General features: G+C 39.3%; 2 protein-coding genes across 2 annotated transcripts in view; one reads left to right on the top strand and one right to left on the bottom strand.

The window, feature by feature from the left end:
- Positions 1–746, top strand: part of VWDE (von Willebrand factor D and EGF domains) — a 31,806-nt gene extending 31,060 nt beyond the window's left edge. Inside the window, exon 30 of the mRNA XM_059480761.1 lies at positions 279–746. Within this exon, the coding sequence (XP_059336744.1) occupies positions 279–299 (21 nt within the window). The 3' untranslated portion in view covers positions 300–746. The remainder of the gene's footprint in view (positions 1–278) is intronic.
- Positions 747–5,328: 4,582 nt separating this feature from the next.
- On the bottom strand, positions 5,329–12,655 carry LOC132081559 (von Willebrand factor D and EGF domain-containing protein-like; the record flags this gene model as incomplete). The annotated part of the gene is made up of 5 exons (XM_059485369.1): positions 5,329–5,713; positions 7,270–7,365; positions 7,761–7,865; positions 10,034–10,129; positions 12,520–12,655. Coding segments are annotated over 5 exons (543 nt in total), but the record flags the coding sequence as incomplete, so codon positions are not given.
- Positions 12,656–25,927: the final 13,272 nt, after the last annotated feature.

Below are 25,927 nucleotides of genomic sequence, written 5' to 3'. Positions count from 1 at the left end.
TTTTGATTTAAAGGTTTTCTTAAATATGTCCTGCACTGAGTTAGTCTGTTTTTAGTCTAAAAAATACATATACTGTCAGTCAGACATGCTGTATCATACATTGATCAAAATGGCACATTTTCTTAATGAAATAAAAATTATAAGCCCAGGTTTCACTTAATGTTTTCATTCTGCATACCAGGCAAGCAGAGATTCATTAAAATTGTTTAATAAATTTAATCATAATAATGTGTTGCCTCATTAAAGTCTGGTTTTAATATTTGTTTTTTCTTTCCAAGGTACAAAGACATCATGGTTGAAGAAGTGTGGCAATTCAATTGCAATGCTGCATGGATGAATGAGACTTGAAAATAGCAAAAGGGTTGAAGGCAATTTCAGAGTCATTTAAATGAGAGGAATATTCAGAAGCCTTATTTTAAAAGATTCATATAACCACAAATGTTGGTGAGCTTTAAAACAACCATCTTATAGTCATTAAAACATATGTATATTCCTGTAATTTTTTGCTACCTCATGTACAAACCCCCCAGCCTCTGATGTCTTCATTGAATTCCCAGATTACATGACTGAGCCCAAAATCCTGCAGTTTATTCAACTGGACTATGGAACTTCTCTTGAGGGAACAAGACTGTAGCAGCTGTTGGGTGACTAGCAAGGAAGGCAGCACTTCTGCACTTGTGGATGGTACCTCCTGTTTACAAACACTGTTTATATAGATATTATTTGGCTGCAGACAGAAGAAAAAGTGGAACTGGTTTTTCCTATTTTGTATTTCCATTGGTGTTGTTGTAACAACAAGCCAGTAGCAAGGAAGGAGGGGAAACCAGAACAGAGGCTGGGCTACTAACAATGAAGGCAAGGCCTCCTGCCCTGTTAACAGCCAGCCAGATGCAGAATGACTCTGATTTATCTATGACAAGCCTTTGCAGACAGAAGCCAGATCCCAACTTTTGTGTTTTGACTTCATTACTTACAGTCACAAATTGGAAGAGCCAGCTACTGAATTATTCCTGTGTCTGTAAGATTTTTATGCCCCTGTCTGAGATGGCAGTTAGTAATATGAGGAAATTTTGTTCCCAAGACTCTTAGAGAATTTAACAATGCTTTCAGCAATGTTGATTCTTAAAATAGGAACTAATAAGAAGAGAAGTGTGTTGTACATCATGCCATCCATACTCATCATGTCAGAAAGTATTTGTAAAGACTTCACAGAGGATGTTTTTCCATTACCAATTGCTCCAGTGAACTGTTTGCACCTACCAGCTGCCAGATAGTTTTTGAAAAAATAAAATTCCTACAGAGGACTGTTATCTTCTCCTGGAGCTGAGAAAGACATTTCAGCTCCTGCCATAACAAACATTATAGACACAAACATCCCTTTAGCTGAGACAAAGTTTACTGCTTTGGTTTTTTTAAGCCAAAAATAAACATCATGACTTCCAGTTCTCCTGAGCAATATTCAGTTTATATGCACTAATTTTGAACAGGAAGTAAATAGAGGTAATTTTGCCATTTACTGCCATTCTGGGATGCTGATTACCAAATGATAGCTGTTAGCAGCTCTGTGCCTAGGTTTCTCCTTACCTTTTGATAGTTTCTTAAGTCATCTTACAAAGTCAGCTGGCATTTTGAGAGCCTAGCATCATTCCAGAATGATACGTCATGGATTTCCAAGTGCCTGACTGTTGTATTTAAAAAAGGTCCAATTCCCCACTTGCATTTTACATTTCAGTGTTTCCATAGTTTCATTCAATCAAGCATCAACGTGGTTGATAGCCTGATGATCTAGGAACCATTACATTATTTAAAACCTACTCCTCTTGGACACTTCCTTTTCCACATCTCAAAAGGATGTTGATGAACAAAATCTGAGTAGCTCCACAAGGTACTGAAGAAGCTTTTAGAGTACAAACACACCAATATCACATAATCTCTTATTGTAATCACTGCTGTTCCATGTGTTACAGAGGTACCGTGCAAAAAAGAAAGATAACATCCGTCTGGAGCACTGCTAATAGTACTTTAGTTAATGAGTTTGTGCAATCCTTCGCTCACAAAACTTAATCAATACATATATGTGCATTTCTAAGATTTCAGGCTCAATAAAGGGGTTTTTATTATAATTGTGTTCGCTGTTCATTTTCAATGATTTTAAAGGCAGAAATTATTTCTTTTACATTTTCCAAATGCAAGCTGTGCGAACAAAAGCACATCTAGAGTTTTGCTACAGTAGCTAAAAATGCTCAGTGCTAAGCTGTGCTATTTTTGCTGTTTTCCGGCTAGCACATGATGCAGAAAAATTATTAGTACATGCAAAATGCCAGATAGCTACTTCAAAACTACCCAGTAATTATGTGATTAGTTGAAACTGCTTTGTTACTACATTGTCCATCATAAACATGAAACAAAATTCACTGTAATTAGAAAGCACATGGCAACAATACAGTAAAATTGCCCAGTGTAACAAGATGTGGATTTATATCGAGGGCTTGTGCACAGAGGTTGACAGAACTGCTGAAATTGTAACCTGCAATTAGGCCCAAAAGAGTTAGGGGATGTGGAGTGGGGAGAAGGGTTGGAGTTGAAGCAGTTCCACTCTGGAGGAATGAAGGGCAACTTGTATCAAACTGAAGATTTTGCAGTTTAAATTCTCAAAATCTAACATTGGGGTACATATACAAACTCAAATGTAGAGGTTAGAAAGTTTTGCTAATAACTGAAGTTGTTCATGCAATTTCTGTCATTTAAAGGTGTCATATGCTGATAACAGGTCATTTTACCAACTTCTGCCACCAGCTCAGTCTAGCTAGCAGATGGTATTTTACAGCTAAACCAAGTAAATCCATTCTTGCCAGAAGCACTTAGAGCAGAAGAAAAAACATTAATAAAAATGTGCATGTAAGTAAACTAAAAAGAAGAAACACCTCACTTTCCACGCACACTCTAGAAAGACTGAGTATCAAAAGTGCAACCACTGCAATACCCTTACAATTTTTACAGTTGTTTCAGTGAAAACCAGAGCCTCTGCAAAAGGTGTTACAATTAGCTCTAATGAATAAGGGATCTAGCACGTTCTGTGTTGCTTTTCTCAACCTTTGAGCTTCATGCATACTTATCTCCTCACAGGAAGACATAGCTATCTCCAAAAATTACCTGCTGTAACTAGTATGTTCAATCCTCTAGCAAGCAGAAAACAAACAAAAGACAAGAATTAGTGGCAGTTCTTTTAGTCTTTTTAGTATGTTTAACTGTGGAAATAATAATCTGGGGACACAGACTGTCATTAATAATACATTCTAAGATTGTTGGACTCTAACTAACTAAAAAATCACTTTTAAATTCACTTAAAGTTTAATTGAATGATAAGAAATATTTCCTAAACAAAAAAATAAAAAACAAACCCAAAACCATGAAGAAGACTGTAGCCAGTAGATGGTGCTATGTTCAAGTAATATTTCTGAAATATGCTACTGCATTCTGTGTGGCATCAAATTACTGCTTACTTCAATAATTTCTAAACAGGAAACTAAATTAGCATTTGCTTTGGCCTGTTCAGAAACACCAATTACAGATCTTTCAATGACTGCTTCTGGTTTCTTGCTCCTGACAATGCCAATATTTCTTCCAGCTTCTAGTCACTGTTACTGTCACTTTTGTCTTTATTAGTAGAAGTCTGTCTTTTTGGGAATAATACTGAGATATTGTGCTTCTTTGTATTTATATTGTACTGATTATTTCTTCTAGATTTTGGGTCTGGTGCAAGAAATTTTTTCCCATTCATTCCTCTGCAAACAGAGGAATGTTTGTTATGTCACCTAAGGTATTCAACCTAACTCCTGAATTTCTAAATTATGGCATGATGCAGTGGACTGTGACACAGAATTACATCATCATCATCATTATAAAATTTCAGAATCATTAATGAAATCATCTTTTTCCACACATGAGAATCAAATTTTCACCAGTAGGTCTGAAATAGCCAGTGTATCCCAGCAAAAGCAGCACAAAAAAAGTGCATTCCTCTTATGTTGTGCCCTGTCCCTGCAGGAAATCCTTCACAACGTCTCTGCAGCAGGTTTCCTCTGAGCCTGCAAAGCAAGCCCAGGAGAAAGCTCAGCTATGCAATCGCTCAGAACAGGAAACAGGAGTCTCAGGAACTAAACCATTGCCTTTCAATTGCCCTCTGCACGCTTGGGCACCCTCTTGTAGAGAAGATTGGTGACTGAGAAGACCCCATTACCTTTCCCTCTTTGCTCAGTGGCTTGTAATCTCAGGAGAAACAGGTCCACCTAAGTCACTGCCCATGACAGCTACATGTTCTGGTAGTTAAACACTGTTAAAATGTTGTTCCAACAAAAAGTAATGCATAGCTGAAATTCTCACACACACACACAAAATTCCAGTTACATCTAGAAGACAAGGAAAATCAATCTCTCAAAAAAGTAAAAGCTGATCTGAGCATCATTTGGAAAGTTCACTGATTCAGTTTGCATGTTTTGGCAAAGCCTTCCTCAACAGCGCCATACAAAAACCAGCAAAATGAGACAAGGAACAACAAATGCAGAAGACTCAGTCTGTTCTTCAGCCCATTCAAAAGGCTGCAAAACCTAAATGAAGCCAAACAGGAACATCTCCAGAAGATGACATCAACATCCCCCACACATGGGACTTGTGACAGGCACAAATCCTGTGCTTTTCCTCACTGCTAGTCAGCAGCCTCCCATTATACTGCTCCCAGAACAACACAGTCTTGAATAGCATAGAATTATCAATGTATCCAGAAGAAAAAAATCATTTTCCTGTCTCACTGGGGTAAGGAAAAGAAATAATTAGATGTTGAGAAATGATCAGATAATATGACCTTAGAAGTAGTCAAGATAAGAACTCTCAGAGTATCAGCGTGGATTAAGCTTTTAGAAAGTAACAGCAGAATTGACTGAACAAAAATTGGTGGGGGAGTGCTAGTTGTTGGGGTTTTTTAAAAATACTGTTTAGCTGATTGAGATCTAGATCAGATTGGAGAGGGAGGGACAGCAAGCAGACATAAAGTGATAACCATGCTTTAAATAAGATGCTTTACAGTCTGGTAATGTTCCAGGAAGATGCAAACTCTTGCAAGTTTCTTCTTGCAACTGTTTAATCTCAAGGCAAATTATATTTGAACTACCATTCACTTCTGATGATGTGAATTGAGGGCTTTTTGTTTCATGTGCTTTTAAAAATGTAATTATATAACACAGTAAGTTTAGTTAAAGGGGAGAAAAATCAAAAAGAAGAGCATAGATCTATTCTGATTTGATTTGAGAAAAATTTTATTTCAAGGTCAGCTGTATCAATCAAGAATAATACTTTTGCTTATAAAGAAAAAATGCGGAGAAAAGGTGTCATACACTGCACACAGCTGGATATTGGTAACAACTTTCTTACAATCAGCAATACCTTCTTTCATATAGAAAAGCATGTACTTTATATAGTGAGGACAAAAATTTGTCTGAAATCAAGTTACCATGTTTATTTTAAGGTCCCCCACTGCTGCAGACTTCCTCTGTATAGTCACATAAAAAAAAAATGCAGAAATGCAGATTATCTTGTCTGAAGTTGCTTCATTCCTTCCTTTTCTTTGCACACTGTGGCCCAGAGTATGGCAGTCGACATCTACACACATTTGGAGCGATGCATTTCCCTCCGTGCTGGCAGGGCAGTTTGCACACAGCTGAAATGAGACACCAGATACACAGCATATCTTCAGCACAACACAGGATCATTTTTCTTTTTGTCTCACTGCAGTAGCAGAATTGTTCTCTGGTGACTGCACTGGGACAGTATAAATAAAAGCATAATGGAAGAACTGAAAAGCAGTGTCTCTCAATTTATGGCATTGTGGCCTTCACTGGAATACAGGCACAGTCTAGTCTTATTCATGCTCCATTTCCCTTTTAAAATACTATAATTTCTGTTCTTTAAGGCACAGGCTTTTTTTGAGATGGATGCCCCATAAAAGCGAGAGACCAATAAAATTTCCTGCTGAAACTTATTCAACCCAGTGCTTGGATCCACACCCATGACGAAACAGTCACCTCATCCTACCAGTGTCTCACATAGTGCCCTCCTCTTCCCCCACAAGAGCAGAGGAGGGCTGAGTGGGCACAGCTTCAGCTGTCCCCTGCTACACACCAGTTCAGCTGACAAGCCAGGGGCAGCAATTTATGTATGAGCATGTACACAAAAGAAGTCAAACTTGATGCAGATCTAGTTTGTTTGGAAGCTGATTATTTTGACATTAAGAACCTGACATTACTGCAGCTGCAGGGAGCTAAGTATTCTCTAAGTTAAGTTCTCTGCAACTCTCACACTTGGCTTTTAATATCACCCTCTATCTCAATACAGTGATGAATATAAACCCATTTTGATGGTCAATGGGAATACCAAAATATTACTTGTTAATGTTTGCTGGACCATCTATATTGTAGAAGAACTAACACTAGCTAATTTAGTGCCACAGCCATGCCTGCAGCCATGAGAAAATATCAGATGCAGAGGACTTAATCCAGAGACTCTGAACCCACAATATCCATTTCAAAACCAATGTTTGCATAAGGGTCTTTTCAGACTCCCAGAGAGCAAAAAAAGAAACCCTTGCCTTTTGTAGTCTCAGGATTGTTGCCTTTAGCATCAGGGCAGTGCTGTTACAAGCATACAAGGCAGAAGAAGTGAAGATTAAAGACTTTACAATCACCTGCTTTTGTGAATCAAAGTTTGTGAAAATGGAAGTGGCTGTTCAGCAAGAGTGCCAGTACTAATCCTGATTAGTAGGCAGCTTTTAGAGTTCTAAGAACACATGGAGTTGATTCTATCAACTTATCCTCAAAGTAAGAAGCAAGTTTAAATTTTAAATGTCTATAAAATGAAGCTTCTAACCCACATCAGTAGCAATAGTACTTCAGTAATTTTCAGTTCCTTATACTGGGGTCTCAGTTTACAAACCATATTTCAGAAATACCAATGAAACATACCAAGTAATTAATTTGGTGACAACCAAAATCTGAATCTCTTTCAAAGTGAAAAAGTTATGTGTTTCTGACCAAATTGAACAGCCATCTACTCCCTGTACATACTTGCAAGAACCCCAGTATGTGGAAGCAGCTCTCAGTTATTATTCTAAGATACTTTCCCTGGAAGCTTTGTTAGGCCCTGAAGATTTGAACACTTTGATTGGTAAATCAAACAAGCAGAGGAAAGGATAAATGAAAAATGCCAGAAGTCATTTACCTAAGTGACATGCTCTACCGACCCATCCAGCTGGACAGCTACAAATCCCAGGAGCCACACAAGCTCCATTATTCCGACAACCTTGAGGACAAATTGCTACAAGAAAAAGAGTGGGTAAGTCAGCAGGATTTATAAAACTGATGTAAAAGAATCCTGACCGAATGAAAGATTCAGGATGATACAAGTCAAAATGGCAAAACACATTTTCTTCTAGGCCAGATATTCAATTGGTATAACTCCAAAAGCATTTCTAGGACCATGGAAATGGCAAAAAAAAAATAGGTACTGTGTAATGAATCTTGGTTTAAATGTGAACAGTTGTACACCTTAATGCAAAACATTTTCACATTATTTTATCTGTGCAAGCATCCATAATGTAGGTCAGTCATTTCTGTAGTAATGCAATGACATTTCCATTAATACATTTAAAATGTTTTTGTTACTGCAGTTTTAGAATTAATATAAATATTTGCATGAATGCAGACACCCACCTTCCTGGCATCTTGAGCCTGTCCAGCCAGAAGCACAGAGGCACTTCACAACTCCATTGACAGAGATGCATTCCCCACCATTCTGACAGCCTCCTTCACAGCTTACTGTGGAACACAGCATACATTGGGCATTTCAGAAGCAGCATGGGACTTCAAATAATTGTCTTTAAACAGCTTGTCTGGCATCGACTACTTGTTTTATCACATCTGCAAAAACTAAAATTTCAAATGTTCAGGGCAAGGCACTGTTCTACTCTACTCCAGTGGTGTAGCTGTTCATCAGCTACACCACTGGAACTAACAACATGCCAATATTGGTATCAAACTTGCAAAATCACTCTTGGTAAGCCAATAACATGTGGTGAAGGATTCATGTATTTCCTTACCTGACAGGACTTACAGATAACAAGAGGAAGGAAGAGAAGAAGATATTACTTTGACAAATGAAACTATGACTACAGTCAAGTTAAGCAGTGCCTTCCCAAAGGCCAAATACTTGAGTTAGCCTCCTGTCGCAGACATTTTTCACAGAAATCCTTTCTTTCAGATCTCTGCATTTTCCTGGAAGCAAGGGCCCCAGAAAGAAAATGTAAACAATTGTTATCAGCTGCTGTGAGGATGCACCTGTGATTTGTTCATGTTCCATGTGTACAATATTAGAGCCAATCACAGGGCAAACTCTCTGGAACACAGGGACAGAGAATTCTCTTGTTTTTAGATTTTTTCTATTCTTGGCTTAGCTTAGCAGCCTCTGCAACTTCTCTCAATATTCCTATTTAGTATAGTTATAATGTATTATATATCATATATCAATAAATCCAGCCTTCTGATCAAGAAACAAGATTCTTGTCCTTCTCTCACCCTGGAGACCTTATCAGGTCCCTGTAATAGCCTCCTCATTTCAGAATTGTTCTACACATCATATGCCAGACATATGATTGGTATCAACTGTGGAGAGCACAATCACTGTTCTGTACAATCAAATGCTTCCTTTCACAAGCAGTAATATATATTCTATACCACCTTCACTGTATTTAAGGAAAACAACTATCCTTCACTGTAAAGATGGACAGTTTGGATGTCTGCTTGATAATTTAGAGATAAAATACCCAAATCTCTTGTTCAACCACAAGTACTCAGCACAATTTCAGCTAACAGATTTTTGGCACAAATACTGAACATGCAAGGACATGCAAGTCAAACCCAGCACAGCTGGAAAAGCTCTTCACTGTTTGCTTGCATATTACTTTGTGACACAATGTAAGTTAATGTATTTAATATTGATTGTATTTGATCCATCACAGTGACAGAGAGAAGTGCATGAGGACTGGGGGATGAAAGCAAATATTACTCCAGTCTTCTAGAAGGGCAAGAAGGACCCAGAGAACTACAGGCTGGTTTGCCTCACCTCAGGTCTTAGTGGGGTAATGCCAGGACTGACTCTGGAAACCATTTCCAGCCACATTAAGGACAAGGAGATCATCAGCAGGTTTCACAGAGAGGGTGACCAAATGCCGGTACAGATTGCCCTGGGAATCGTGGAGTCTCTGTCCTTGGAGATATTCAAAAGCCATGAAGACATGGCCTTCAGCACCTGACTCTAGGTAGCCCTGCTTGAGCAGGGAGATTGGAAATCATGACCTCCAGAGGTTCCTTCCAACCTTACCCAGTCTGTGATTTTGTGAGATTCTGTAATAGCACACTGCCCCACACCACAAATTTGTACATGTACAACAGTGTTTTCTTGGACAGCCTTTTCCAATCCATGCATATATTCAACAGACTTCACAAAGCCATCAAAACTGATTGTTGCTACACCTTCTCTGTCATTTCCCATTACCTCTCAACAATACATTGCCACACATATCCTCAGTGACTGGCCCTCAATGTTACCATCTTGCAGATACTACATAAAAGTTTCAACCACTTAATGCAGAAATATGTATCTACACAAGCCATCTCAATCAATTATTTAGAAAGAATCTGTTATAAAGCTAAATGGAATATTTACATAGCACATAAAAAGGGTATTTTCCAAGGCAAAAACTCACTCGGATTCTCACAACACATTTCAGCACATCTACTCCATCCCATCCTCCTGCAAGCATGCAGATCCTCTAGGCCATGCCTGTCTTGATAGCAAGGTCAGAGATTTACAGAATTAAGGTTGTTATTTCAAAGTGTGTTAGACCCAGGACTTGAAGCATCCTAAATTAATTTAGTCTGTTTTCCAACTCCTTGTCTTTTCAAGCTATCACTTCCTTGGGTTTTACCTTTATGACAGTATCTCCCCCCATAGCCAGGAGGACATCTGCATTTTCCAGGTCGCAGGCACTCTCCCCCATTTTTGCATTTTGGATAACATGTAGCTGTAAGACAGACAACAAAGAAAGGTTGGATAAATATTGGTGAATCTTACTAAAGTTACTACTTAAATACATTTAAAAATTGCACATTATTATATTTTCATCAGTTTGTCTTAATATTTTCTAAGATATATCTGCCATGTCATTACACTGCTGATAAGGGGAAACCATTTCCCTGCATGGGGAGCACTCCACTACACTAAGCTTTTTAAGCACTCACAACTAAGGAATGTTTTGGGCCTGGACAGAACAGGCAGAAGAAACACCCACATTACACAGGAACACAGCTGGACTGCCAAAAAAGCTTTTGATAACTGGAGAAATAACAGAAAATAGGTGATAAGAAAAAACAATTCAATAAAAAGATGTTGCAACTTGAGAGGCATCATGGGATTCTTAAGAAGAAATATCAGACTTTTTACTCTTTACTGGGTTCCTACATTCCTCTTCAGAAAAACTACATGCTCTGTTCCTTATACGTCTTCTCTAAAATGTCTCCAGAAGTAAGTCAGGATTTCTTTCTCCCCCACACTCTTTTTTTGCTTCAGCTGGTTTTTCAGAAACCTTTCTGAAATGTACAGTGTTTGTTTAGCAAGCATCCAAGATAAATGTATCTTTTCTCATAACTCTAATAATCTGTTGGGAGAAAAGCATCTATAATCATCACAAATCCTGCAACTTTTTCATTGCTGACAGCTTGAACAAGTTTGATAAGGTATGAATAAAAATCTCAATTTTGTAAAATTCTGAATAAATTAATTCAGATTGCAAATGAATTACCTACCATGTAGACCCTTTGCAAGTCATAATCACCCCTGAATTAGCCCTGCTGTCTGAGAAAGGATTTGTTAATTCACACAAAGGTTTTAGAAACCCATCTGTTTCTAGGAGTCTCATCTGAGTTAGCTGCTGGTGTGAGATGAGCTTTTCTACTTATTCTTTGACTGGATGGGTGAAAAGTAAAAAAGATGAACAATGAGTAACACCATCCTGATTCTGTCCTCATATACTTATTGCACTCTCAAGACACCCAAGTGAATAGAGGAATACTCTATGAATACTGTATTCTTCTATATGAAGAATACTTTTCACATTAGTACCCACAGAATGAGTACTAGCAGGCAAAGAAAGGACAGAGATGTATGTAAAAAAACAGCCAGTGCTCAGGTCTCCATAACTTTTACCAGATGCTCTCATTTCTTGGGAAGTGCCATACATACACGAGCTCCCAATTTTAGAAAAATTCTTTTTCTGTGTTATTTCACACAGTTTTCAGTTTGGTTTTTTTGACAGAACAAAGGATGAAGCTTCATTTATCCATTTTTTTTTCTACATTGATGACCTTAGGAGCACAAGGATCCAGTGGTTTCCTTAACAATTCCAGACAGTTCACCTCTCTAATTTAAGAACTGCTCTGCCTCTCCACCAATATTTCACCTCTCCCCTAAAACCCAAAATGTCTAGGAACATTGAACAGGGTTTAAACTAAAACTCTTCTTCACAATGTTTGCTTTTGCATATTAGGTGGCATTTTCAAAAAATACTATGTCTCTCCATGGAAACCAACAGGAAGAGACTCCACCCTAGCTTTACATCTCCTAACATGGAAATGGGATGTACAAATGACTCTGTGTGTCACGTAACATCCAGAAAGGAAACAAGAGTACTTTTAAAAGCATAGCATATTCAAAATAAAATGAAATCCAGAAAATAACCTACTTTCTACACACTCTTCTGATGTTTTTGTTAGTGACTAGTCCTGACTAATCGCACCTAGAGATGCTAATTAAATGTTGCTGTGGCTTAGAATGCTGTCAAGACTCTAAAAGCATTCAAGAACTATCTGGATGCAATCCTGTGCATTGTGCTCTAGGATGACCCTGCTTGGGCAGGGATGCTGGACCAGATGACCTCCTGGTCCCTTCCAACCTGTCTGATTCTGTGATTCCTTTAATACTTACAGGAAGTATTTCAGCACGCAGTTAAAGCAGTAAGAGGAATAAAACACCAAAGCCCGTCCAGCGAGTGACCTCTTACCCACCACCCAAGTGGCAAAAAGCTCTCTATGGACCCACGGCCATTCCCGACAGCAGGGTCGGTTTACTAACGTGAGGTGTTCATGCTGGCTTTTGGCTGCGCTCCATCAGTTCGCTATCACTGAGTGTGATACAGAGTGCCTTAACTCTTCTTCCACCTCGCCTCCTTTAGGTCCTCCCCGGCACCTCACCACCCGCCTCACACCAGATCCAAACCCCATCTCCCCAGCCCTTCCCGCAGCGATTGCTGGCCGGAGGGCGGGCAGGACAGAGAGCGCTCGCAGCGCTTGTGCCCGTCCGTGCCGCGTCCCGGCCCGCCTTGCCTTACCGTGCTGGGCCCGGCCCGCCTTGCCTTACCGTGCTGGCAGCGCTCGCCCTCGTAGCCCTTGGAGCAGAGGCAGGAGCCGTCGGCGAGGCAGAGCCCGCCGTGCCGGCAGCGCGGGCTGCAGGCGGGGGCCGGGCCGGGGCACAGCGCCCACAGACACAGCCCCAGCAGCAGCCGCAGCCCCGCCATGGCCCGGCCCGGCAGGGCAGCCCCGGCTCGTCCCGCTCCGCTCCGCTCGCTGCCCTCCAGCCCCGCTCCTTCACGCTCCTCTCGCTTTTACCCTCTCAGTCCGCTCCCACTCCTCCTCCTCCTCCTCCTCAGCGCCGGCCTCCCCGCCCGCCGCCCCCCGAGCCCCCCCGAGAGCCCGGGACCCCAGCAGGGCCGGGGCTGCCGAGAAAGGAGGCCCTGGGGTCGTCTTGTCACCTTGTCACCCTCTGCAGCTCCCTCAAAGGAGTTTGAAGCCAGGTGGGGGGTCGGGCTCTTCTCCCAGGCAGCCAGCGACAGACAGGACAAGAGGACGTACTCTAAAGCTGCACCAGGGAAGGTTTAGATGGGACATCAGGAGGAATTTCTTCACAGAAAGGGTTTCTAGACATTGGAACGGGCTGCCCAGGGAGACGGTGGAGTCATCATCCCTCATGGTGTTCGCGGAAAGGCAGGATGTGGCACATAGTGACTTAGTGGTGGCTTGGTCATAGATTGGACTCAATCTTCTCATAGGCCTTTTCCAACTTGACTGGTGCTGTGGTTTTATCTGCACGTCCAGAGGCCTCCAAGAGCAGAGGAACAGCCACCAAGTCCAACACCAGGTGTGTTGGAAAAGGAGCCCACCTTAGCACCCGGCCTGCTGGCATGCCCGACACCTGCTGGCCCTGCCACCATCTCCAGCACAGCACAGCTCTGAACTCCTGCCCTGTTTGAGACACCACAGACTCTGATTTCCATCTTTAAAGATGCCATATGTGAATATCACACAACATTCAAAGGAGGGTTTCAGAGAGAGGGCTGAGGGACTGAGCTCACTGCCACCTGACAGAGGAGAGGAATATGGGTCTCATAGAATCATAGAATGGCTTGGTTTGGAAGGGGTCTTAAAAGTCATCTGGTTCCAACACCCCTGCCATGAACAGGCACACCTTCCACTTCAAAGCCTTTTCCATCCTGGCCTTGAACACTTTCAGGGATGTGACATCCACAGCTTCTGGGCAACTTGTGTAAGTGCCTCACTGCCCTCACAGTAAAGAATTTCTTCTTTTTATCTGATCTAAAATTACTCTTTTTCAGTTTGAAGACATTTGCCCCATGTCCTGTCACTCCATGCCCTTGTCAAAAGTTCCTCTCCAGCTCTTCTGTGGACCCTTTAGGCACTGGAAGGTGCTCTAAATTCTTCCCAGAAGATTCTTTTCTTTAGGATGAATAGCCACAGCTTTCAGTCTGCCTTTATAGAAAAGGTAACCCAGCCCTCTGAGCATATTGACTTCTCTTCTCTGAACTTGCTCCTTTCCATGCTGTCTCTGGGAATGGCTTGAGTACAATTCTGTGACAAAATAGCAATATATTTCAATTTGATCATGAAAATGTTTCTGTCGCAAAGAACAAACATAGATGATCAGAAAACATTTTTTTCTCTCATTATTTCCAATATTTCACAAGTATTTTTTATAATTTCAAAAGTTTCCCAGAGAAAACACACACTTTCAGCATCAAGACTCAGCCCAACAAAGCTTTTTCAGATGCACTGGAATGAGTAGTAGTGAAAAAGAGAGATTATAAGCACCTACACAAAGTATCTGCAGAAAAGTGAAATAAACCTCGTGCCTTTTGACAAACTAAGGGAAAACCAGGTCTTGTTGTTTACTGTGAGAGTTGACTTTAAATTACTTTTGCAAGTGGCATAAAACAGCTTAATTTGTTTCCCAGATGAAGCAGGAGTATGATTTGGTAACTGCTTTCACTTTGACTGGAAATTAAAATTTGTGTGACTGCCTTGTAATTGACAGAATAAAAGCCAAAGCTACTTCTGTTGTAAAACTGGTTTTAATCCCTTTTCACACCTACAGAGCATGGGACATACAGCTCAGAGCAGGAGTAGAATACAAGGCAGATCTGCTGCCAATAGCATGAGGTGCTGTCTGGCTTCTTGCAAAGGTTAAGGCACATATAACATTATCTTTGCAAGACTGCATTTAGACTTTCAAGTAGCAAAATACCATTACATGATTAAACAAGAGTAACATGAGACTACAACACTGAATAATTGCCTAAAACATGCACAATTCCCTTTTGCTTGTGCTTAGGCAAGCAAAGCAACGTTTAGGGGATACATACACTTGTCCTGTGCAAATTCACACAGCAAATATCCTTTCAGGTAGTAATGATGAAGCAAAAAGCCCTGGTGATTTAGTTACATATGCATAAATTGCCATAGTGTGTTGATTTCCTGTCTAGAATAAGAACATCCAAACCCCTGTTGCAGTTCCAGCTGTGGTGAGGAGAGCAGGGTCTCCTGTTCTCACATGCAGTACTCCTTGCAAGGACAGGAGTAATAGGATTATGCAGTGACACCATTTTTAGTAAAACTACTTGCCAGAAATATATTGTGGAATAAATTCTTCCCAAAAGGAATAGCTTCCTTTATGCCATCCCCACAAGAGCAAAATGAGAAAAGAACTGAAGACACTGAATCTGGGCTGTATTGTTCTCTGAGTATATCATAATTTTGCACCTCCTTGACTTCTGGCAATAATTTTGTGCATATTGATTTCTTCACAGAAATATTTTTTCCATTACTGTCTTTCCTCTATAAGACAGTTTTATGTGGAAGTGTCTTTCTGATATTAGTGCCTAGCAACAACTCCTTCATATAGAATTCTTTTCAGATTTTAAGAGCTATTCTTCATTATTCATGATTTTTAAAGCACTATTTATTTTCAGTTCCATATTCCATCTTCTCTATTGCAGCAAGATGACTTTTGGTGGCTCAGGTTAATTAAGACCCCCTTTTTATTTCTCCCCTGGTTTCCTTTGAGGATCTTAAAATAATTAATACCAAAGAAAATAATCATATTTTGAAATATGGCATGTGCTCCATCAGAGGGGATAATTAAATGCAAAGACTATATTAAATAAACTTGCCCAGGTGTTTCTCTGAATGAAATAAATTTGTTTAAACATTACCTTCTGTAGGAAGGATTAGGCTATTTCACCATTTTTGTGCATCTAAATTAATCTCAGAGCTTATCAAATTTGCTGAGTGCATGTCTGCATTTACAAATGATTGAATCATGTTAACAGAGGTTCTCACTGAAAACAGAAATGCTTCCAGGCATCCAACATGCTTTAGCCTTAGAAGCACAATCTGATAAAAAAAAAAGGCAAAACAAAACCCAGCAGGTAGTTTGAAAAAAAAATGAAGTTTTTAAGTATAAAATTAGACAAAGAGAATTAAGATTCATTCACTAATGTCATTATGGTCATATTTAATACTTCTTTTCAAAATAAAACCAAAATAAGGCAGTTTTAGCAGTAGGACATTCACAGGCTCAATTTTGTGTCATCCTCCTGTATACTGTATCATAGCAATATGTAATAGCCTTTTGAGGGACACTGCTGGCCACTCCAGAGAAGAAGGCAGGGAAGAAATGAGCTCTCCATTATAATCAGAGTTAAGGCACTCTGTGGAGTGGTACATTATGGGAATAAGGATGCTCACCTGGAGCCTGGGGTTCTGCTCCATCCAAGGCAAAGCAGGTACAAAACTGGGGTCCCCAAGAACCCTGTGGGAAGTCACCACTTCTGACCAGCTTAGAGCATGTACAAGTGTCTCTTGCCTATTTCAATGACTTTTATTTCATTTCAGTGTGAAAAACATTCAGGAAGTACAAGCTCAGATCTTCATATGCCATGGGAATTTATGAGCCAGCCAGCTGTAATACAGCACAACCTCCTCTCAGTAACTTCTAAGAAAACAATAAGCTTAGAACTTGGGATACAAAACCTTAGAGGGTGCTTGTAGAGATGATGCACAACCAGCTAATAAAATGTCAGTATCCCAATAATCAACTGGAATTGCTTGGATGAGAGGTAATTTTAGAAGGTGTATTGCAGAGCTGCCTCTTCAGTAGCCCTGTGCAGTATGTGCAGTTCCAAGCTCTGGCACAGTCATCCTTGCTCTGTTACAGCTGCACTGGGTGCTGTGCTTAAGTACACCTGAAAAAATGTGTCATCCAGAGATGATGCTTTTTTATCAGAGTCACATTACAGGTAGAAACCCCATTTATAAGAGCTTTTCAGCATAATTTGGTCTCTGTTCTACCATGTGTGGGTGAGCCATCAGTTAATGGTACAGTTAAGTAGCATTGATCACAGCTGTATCTTGACTCAAGCCCACATCAGGGCTGTCAGATAATAGGACTTATGACCAACATCAGTCTTTTTGTTGACAGCTTGAATACTGATCTGTCTTCCAGTGCAATTGGGCTTCAGTGGCATTTCAATGAAAGTCACTTTAGTTCTGCTAAAAGAAGGAAAATAATATATGAGTTTATTTTCAAACATGCCCATGTGTGAATTAAGTGAGCAGAAATATTATACATGCACAGGCTATGTACAAACATTCATCCACATCTGCCAGGCACATCTCTTCTTGGTGTCCAAAATTAGGGGCCTTTGTGGATTGCATATACAGATTGTCCTCATTAGTGCACCTGGCCCTAGTTCCATAATATGAAACCCTATTTTAATTTATATGAAATTAATACATTAATCCAAATTATGCCAGCCCTGTATGCAACTTCAAAACCATTATTCTAATAAGTAATTTTCTTCACATAACAAACTCTCAATACATGAGGTTTAGTCAGCAAGACTGATGTGCACTGAAGTGCCTGTTCACAGATTTATCTTGCTTACTAGATAGAAACATGAAAAAGGTATTTGTTAGTGAGATACTTCAGAATTAACACTTTAATCATTGCAATTAGTTATAAATCTCTCAGATTGCCACCTTATGTAGGCATTTGCAATTAGAGTGCAGAATAAATCTGTGCCTGTGGACTCTGGGTAACCCAGAGTAGTACAGGAGTATTGTCAAAAGACCAGCCAGGCTCACTCAAACAGTTTAACTCTCTTTGAAGCTTTGTGCTGTGCAAGTCAAGGTCACCCAGTCACTACTCTCTCTTTTGAATCTTGGATGTAAATTGCCTGACAGGAAAAGAAACAACATTTCTTCTGCCCATTAAAGACTACTGAGAAAAAAGATCAAGGTTTGTCTTGCTGCTTGGCAAACAGCACAGCTTTCAGCAGTAACCCTAATTTGTTGTTGGAACTGGTTCTATCTTTCAGGATAGTTTGGTGATGTCTAAGAAACCTTCCATTTCTACAGAGCCAGTAGATCAGTGACTCTAACTTATTTCACAAGCATAAAGCATTACTTCAAAATTGCAATTTTATAAAACAAGCCCTTAACATTCCACTGCAGGCCACCTGGGTTAGTCATTGCAACCAGGAGAGACCAAATCTCTGCACAAATTTAACATCCAATTTAACTTGAGCTAAGGTCAGTATCACCTTAATAGAGAGATTTTCTGCTCATGCTAAAGGTGTTGAGATCAGCCCCATTCTATAGATGCACCATCTGAAACATGCTGAGCAGATATCCATCAGTGGAACCCCAAACCTTTGATTAATACTCAAAAATAATTTAAGGACCAAAGTCCAGCTAAAGCAAGACTGCAAGACAGTTAGGTATCATATCCAGTTTCTTTTAGAGACATCTGGAAACCTCCTTATTTTTGTCAGTACTATAGCTTCAGACCCTATATTCTGGGAAATAAAAGGGCAGATGCTGCAAGGTTACTTCCAAAGTTACCTTGAATTCTATTCAGCCTGGAGTTTAGAGGGCTTAGTATCTCACAATACCATCAAAGCCAAACTGAAATAGTCCTCTTCTCATGTGCTTTTCTTTCTGATTTGCATGAAGTTGGCTTGCAAGTAAGTGAAAATTAATGTTTTCACCACTCATGGGCTCTCAGCCATGTCCCTCAGAAATACATATGGAGTTTTTTTGGTCCCAGAATCTTATATTTTTTCCTCAAAGAAATTTGGTATAATATTCAGTGAAAAGAGTTATTGAATAATACTTGGTGTAACTATTGAGTATAACTCAGATACCACTACTGTACACAGTTTAAATACCAGGGGCCCAATGTTCTGTAAATTAGTTGAAGTGGAAAGTCCATATTCACAATTCATCTTGCTTAACTTGAGGAAAAAAAGATAGAGACAAAATAATAATTCTAAGATAGGGATTTTTTAATATAGAGTAGTGAATTTTACAGAATTCAGCTCTGTATCAATCAACTTCCTGCAGTATCAAGTACAAGTGATGATTTAGTATTTATATAGTTGTTATTGTATCATAATTCCCATACACACACTGCTGTAAGTCAGAGCAGACACTACTGAAGCTGTCCCAGAGTAAAACTAGTTTGAGTGGAAGCATTCAGAGAATCATCCTTAAGAAATAAAGATATCACTTTGTCTGCCCCAGAAACACTGCCAGTTTTAGGGTGAATGTTGCTACTGTTCAGCAGGGCCCCGCCAACATTATCCACCAGTGTGAAACAGGAAATGAGCAAAAAACCCCCACATCTAATTGATATTTAAATATGGTAGGATGTAATTACTCATGCTGGAATTCATTCAAAGAATCAGCACTCTCAATGCTCCCTTATTTAAAAAAAAGTAAAAAGTACAATCAGTTCTTTACTGTCCGCCAGCAGAGAAGACTTAGGTTTGGCAGCTGAATGTTAAAAAATTGCTTCAAGACATATTTCTCTGGTTTTCCTGTCATCATTATTTCTATTGTGCTTCAAATCTACACCTGAACAAAGAAAGTGGTAGCTCAGTAAAACAGTACTTGGAAGTTCTTTCTTTTAAAGTTTCTTTACATGTTTAAAATTAATTATAAATGTTGCCAGCTTGTATTCATTTTCACAGTACTTCTGAGGTAAATTAAACAGCAGAACCACTTTACAAATGATGAGACAACAAAAAAGTGCTTTTTGCAACTCATATTTAGAGCTAAGGTATTGTTTGGGCCACAATTGAAATATGACAACATGACTAATGGAAATGTGTCTTCATGTGATCTGGGGCTGTCTGGCCAGGAAATTAATATGTGAAAAGAAGGAAGTCAGACAGTAATTTATTTCTAAAGAGCTCTGTCACTCATCTAAAAACCACTGGCAAGTGTCATCTTTCCTAACTGCATAGGTATGAGCATGTCAAGGGAGCACACCTGTAACTTAAACAGAGCTGCAATCTGATCCCTAGAAACTTAGAAAGTGACAATTCCTAAACATAAATCCTTAATGACTACAGAGCAAACAGGTTGATAATTAATTAAAATTCATGTTAGCCAACAAACAAAAAAAGGGAAAATGATCATTAGTACCAATGAAAATGCCTCAAGTCTACTCTGACTCATAAATGTGTGGGTTACAGGTGGAGGAAATTAATGTATCCAGAAAATTTTAACATTTGTAGGAAAAAACTCCATCTCTGTCATTGTCCATCTTTAAACATCACATTACATAGGTGATCTCCAGTTATTCTGCTCAGCTCTCCTCTCTGCCGTTTATACGCCACTGTGCTCCACTTACACTCAACCCCTAGATGGACACTAACTCTGATGGACACTTTCGTCTGCACTGATTGAATTTTAAAACTTGTGACAACGAGTTAAGAATGTAATCCTAGAAAACTAAAGCAAATAAACCAAATTTTTACACTATGATATCAGTTTGTTTACTTTATTTATCTGTGTGTGTATATCTTTTGAACTCCTAGGGTATGTAACAATAATCCTAATTTCACTTTTTATACGTGCAAAATAGCAACTTTGTACATACATGCACAGCTGGGAACACATGTCCATGAAACAGAGCCTGAGGTGGCCTGGCATTCTAGCACAGTCCGAGTCCAAAAGTCCCGAAAATCAGACTTCCGAGATGTAAGATTCTCCTTTTGCTGGTTTAGACATCCCATGTACAAGCACCAGCAAGGTAACCCCTTGCATTATCTCAAATGATTTTGACATTTGGCTTTTCTTTAAACCAATTTCTTAGGCTGTATCTCTTCTGGGAAGCTTCCTTCTCTTTCTTACAAAATTACAATTGCAAGTTTTATGAAAATCTCCAGTGCGGAGAGAGGACAATTCTTATTTTATCACCTGATCATTTCACAACTTCCCATTTTATTTATGATTGTTCTAAAGTGATTCAAATGCAGCACTGACATAGTTGGCAGATACCAAAGTCTGGGATCCTGGTCCTCACAAATGGTAATTCAATGTAAATAAAAGAGATCTTTTTGCACTTAACTGCCATTCATTGGGAGACTTAGAACTCCTTGGGTGAAATGTCCATGTATCCCATGTGCACAAAATGATCACATATCTCTGTGCTGATTCTACCCAGAGCTGTATAAAGGAAATTGCACCACATATATAAAACTTAGATGCTGAACAGAAGAGTGCAGAGCTGTGGCAAACACAGCTCTGCCTTGGAATACAGTAGAAGAAAGCTCAGCAAAAATGTTTCAGACAATTTAAACCAAAACACTGACTGTACAAATTTAACTGAGTACACTTGATTAAGATGTGACTAATAAAAGCCCAGCTGCTTAGCACTTTTGACTTTCAACTCACACTGCTTGTATGCAAGATGATTTTGGTTCCAAACTGAATGTTGCTCGCTGGAGATTGATAGGTAGGCTGAACATATGCTCTCTATCTTGTTTTAGGAGAAAATAACCAAAGTTGAAAATGTGAAGTCTGAAAACCAGCCTCAATAAATCAAACAGATCTTAAAGCAGCATCTTCCTCTCTGCAATGATTAATACTACTGTCAAAATCTTTCATTTTTACTGATTTCAGTGATGAAAATGTCCAGTCCTGCATTACTAGCCTCTTCTGTGCCTTAAACAAGAAAACCAGACAATATCTAACAGACCTTCCCCTTTTTTAGGTTTTAAACATACTTTCATTAAGGGCCTTAGCACTTTTCTAAATCAAAACAGAATAAAACAGCACAAATAAAATTTAGTTAATACTGTTAGATTATGATATCTCTATCCTCTCTTTAGAGTGTTGCCCAGTGGCAGCAGTTTTCATTTCTAAACATAATTTTGTACCTATAATTTTATTTTGCCACAAATAAAACTAGTAACAAAGATGTCATCAATATTATTTGCCAACAAAATCTTTCAAAAAGTAGCATATCTGTATTAAAAAATTGTGTAACATTCTCATACATATTTGCTCATTTTTTGAGATATGCTGCTCTGTCTTAAGATCCTATATTGGTGATTACAGAGGCTGCCAAAAATACTACAGTAAAGGATGTCAAATGTTGCTCTGTGAAGATATTTGAAGAGCCTTTTAAGGTGGATTGCAGAATTAGTGTCGGTTGCAGGACCCTGTTTTAAGACAAATCATTGTTAGAAGGTGTTTAACTTAATTTTTATTGGGCTGATATTAATTTTTATTGGGCTGATATTTTCACACATTATATATTTCACACATTATTATCTTATGGGCTAAAATAAACCAGATGACTGATGAAGTGAAGATGAAACTTATTTTTTTCTGTCTGGTAGAATTTCTAGAGTTGGTCACTTGCTTTGAGCAAGTTGGTGTCCTGCTTCTCTGGCACCTTAAATTAAGATGGCCCTGAATGCGCAAATCAATATATATATTTGCAAGGAAGAAATGACAAAACAGGCATGCTCTTTTCCATAAATCATACATCCTCCAATTCCCTTTCTTTGTAATGGCACTCAGAGGAGCATGCAGGCTGCCGATCACAAAAGGGGAGCCATCACTTCCCTCCCTAGCCAGCTCAAGGGTGGCAGTCAAGTGTTTCAGATGCAATTCAAACTGCCCTTTACACTTGGTAACCAATTTGAAACATCACTAATGTCTGACTCTCTGTTAGAAGCGTTTTTTTATACTGCCAAAAGAAGATAAGGCTAATGGGAACCTGCACTATCCCAATGGTTCCGAGACTCTGGGTCACTTCACCCCTTCTTAGCCCTCTGAGCAATCCAGCACCAGCATCCTGCACAAACAAAAACATGGAATTAACCTCTTGAGAAAATTGTGTTGATCCTCAGAAAAAAACCCAAATATATGAAAGACATTGCCAAAGCTCTATGTGCTTAAACCTGCATGGAATTATCTTAGAGAAAAATTAGAGAAGTCGAATAGCCCTAAGAAGGGAGTGTTTCCCATCATAAAGAAATACCCCAGTAGCAGCTGCCTGCCAGCAGAGACTGTGAGAAAGAGAGGAGGATACCAGCTCCTCTGGAGCAGCTCCATCAAAACCATGTAGCATTCTGCCTACTCAAAAATCATCCCATTGGAGTCTCCCAGTGCAAAACCTGTGCTGTGGCCCAGGTACTGGCCAGTAGCAGGCCACTGCCACTATTTTTGGGCATGCTTGTGGATATAGTTTTCATGAGTTACTGTCAGTGTCCCAGTGAGGCTAATCACAGAAATAAAATAAGCAGTATATAGCCAAAGCCAAGCAAGACTGATTTAAAAGTAGTATCAAACAAGGGAAATTACAAAAATTAAAATTGTAGAAGTATAGAAGCATGTGTTATATTTCTGTTTCATAACAAGAATAAAAATAGTAGCCTGGAAAAAGAAAGCTTTATTTCTTATTTTCAGTGCTAAGAACACCTACATGGAATAATTCCATATTCATAGCTGTTTCTCCTCTACAGCTATTATCTGTAAGCTGACATGGAAGCCAACACACAATGCAGTCTGGTGCAGTGAATGGAGTTATTATGAGACTGTAAGAATTTTTGTCTTCCTTGGAACCCTCACACTAGCTACAGGCAATTATGAATTTGCAATAGAAGGAGAGGACCCAGCAATTTGCACAGCCCACATAGTGCATCACATTGTCTCACTGGCACAGATTATGGATACAGCAGAGCTAAAGTGGAGTGCAAATACCTTAGTGTCTTCCTTGCTTATGTCATTCCTGAGCATTAGCTCTCCATCTGTAGAATATTGTCTGAGCTGCTACAGATATGTCTATTCAAATGTGTCTTCATATTCAGCTGACTGTGCCTTTTTGACATGTCCCATCAAATAGCCAATAATGATGTCTTTTTTGGCATTCCTAAAACTGCTCCCCATGTCTCTCAATTACTTGCCCCCAGCAAAATGGCTGCAGTTATTAGCTTGTGCTTCACTGTGTCATTTGTGTTTTTCCAGTTCAATGTGAAGTATGACTTCCTGCCACTTATTTGCTGATGGCAACTAGTTGCCTTTCCTTCTCCCCTGAGGTTTTGTTTCCCCTCCAAAACATGCTAGATTTTTCACTGGCGAGAAGCATAATTATTCTTCACTGTCAGTAAATTCCTCAGTTTCTGTTCTGTTTAGGTTCTGTTCACATTCAGCATACAGGTACTATACTTAGTAACAAATAAACTTATAGAGTATAATTAAGTGGTATTTTCAAAATACCAAATTAAAACAGCATACAATATACTATCTGACATGGTCAAAAAAAGACAGCCACAGAAAAATTACTTGGAACTCATGATTATGATTTTTTGGTTGGTGTTGTTGATCACCTTGGATTGTAGTCTTTGACTCCAAAATACAGTTTCATATTTACATATGCACAGTAATGCTACAAACTCCCTTGGAAGAGGTTTTTAGTTTGGTTTTGTGAAGAAGAATGAGTGTTTAATTTAATCTTCTTAGAATCAGACATAAATAAAGCCCATGGAAAATCATTCCTGCTTATGTTATTTCCACTTGTAAGAAGAAAATAACAATTTTGTTGATTTTAAAATTCAATCTCCATTAAAAACTGGTTACAGAAAAAGTCTTTTGTCCATTTCTGAGCATCACATGCAGCTACCCTGGAGTTTCTGATGAAACTGTTGGGTGATTGTAAATGCCTAACAATGCACTGAAAACAAATAAAATCCAAACAGTGAAAAAAAACCCCAAGAAACGAAGAGCTGAAGTCAGGATAAAAGGCAGTCAAAGCATGGAGGCAACAGAAGCGTGTCTATCACACATAATCCCATGTTCTGGCCTACTTCATTATTCCCTTTACTGTTTTCTGTACATTGCATTTCCAGACTGTGCAATTGGATGATTGATTGTTGACTGTACATACTACAAGTGGTACTTCAGCATTCTAGTACTTCCTGATCTGTTTACATGACAAAGTGAGCCATGGCCTCTCAGTGTTCAGCTTTGAATCCCCCTCTGTGCAGGCATCCTTCCCCTCCATACTCTGCTTGGCAAAGTGGCAGCTCTAATCCTTTAAACCACAAATGGGTCTGACATGATGAATTTGGGATGTGGTGAACCAAGTCTATAGATGAACAGCAAGAATAGATATGAAACCAGCACAAAGATCATGTTAAATATGTAGGTTTGCATTAAACAGTGCCAGGGACTGTTTCCAGGAAAATGATAAATTCTGTGTTCACATGATCAGGCTGGTCCCTGGCCATATGAGCCACTGTTCTGACAGGCCACCCCCAAGGGCACTTAGAGGGATGAACTCTTTGAGGACCATTCCCAGCAGGGAGTGTGTGCCCCACCACGTTGTTTTATGGCCTGTTTACATGGGCAGAGTAGATAATGCCTGTTAGTTTCTTCAGCAGTAAACAAATCTTAATACTTTTAATGCCCCAATCTAGAGGTAGCTTTACAGCCCTAGCATCCCCTAATGTACCATAGGGGTAGCTACCCTAAATTCACTATGATCCAATATGTTACTGTGTTAAGATTAGGACACAGGAAAAAACACAACTGTGATCCATTTCTGACTGAAAGAGCCTTTTAGCTCAGTGGAACAGCAGCCAGCAGTTTAATTTTGTGCCATATGCTATTATATTTGTATATACTGGGTCAGATGTGTAAAGTATTAACCTCACATTATGTTGTCAGGGGAGAATTGCTCAGCATTCATTTGATATTATGCACAGTATCAGATTTAAAAGGTTTAGGATGAGAAGTGTGAGAGAAAGTGATATAAACAGATTAATAGAGAACTGTTTAGACCGATTTTTATGGTGTATCATCTAAATGGATATTTGTTTAGTTATTATTTATACTGTTGTTTAGTTGCTACAGTATTCTTCTCACACTTTTTGTTTGATAGCAAAAATTCAGCCTCTGTCTGGACTACATTTCAGACTAGATAGTAGTAAAAATGTTCAGAGTAAGTTTCTTTATTACTATGACTACTTTTAGAGGGACTCCACAGATTGACATGATTTGGAAAGAAGACACTCACAAGAAACCTGTGGAAGAATGAGAGATCTGTCATCTAGAGATATTGGCTACTGACCTGAAAATAGAGGCAGGAGGAAAGCACCATTGGACTGTCTGTC

Source organism: Ammospiza nelsoni, chromosome 1 (genome assembly GCF_027579445.1).
Source record: "Ammospiza nelsoni isolate bAmmNel1 chromosome 1, bAmmNel1.pri, whole genome shotgun sequence".
Lineage (NCBI taxonomy): Eukaryota > Metazoa > Chordata > Aves > Passeriformes > Passerellidae > Ammospiza > Ammospiza nelsoni.
The sequence above is the reverse complement of the archived record's forward strand: the minus strand, read 5'-3'. Positions and strand labels throughout refer to the sequence as shown.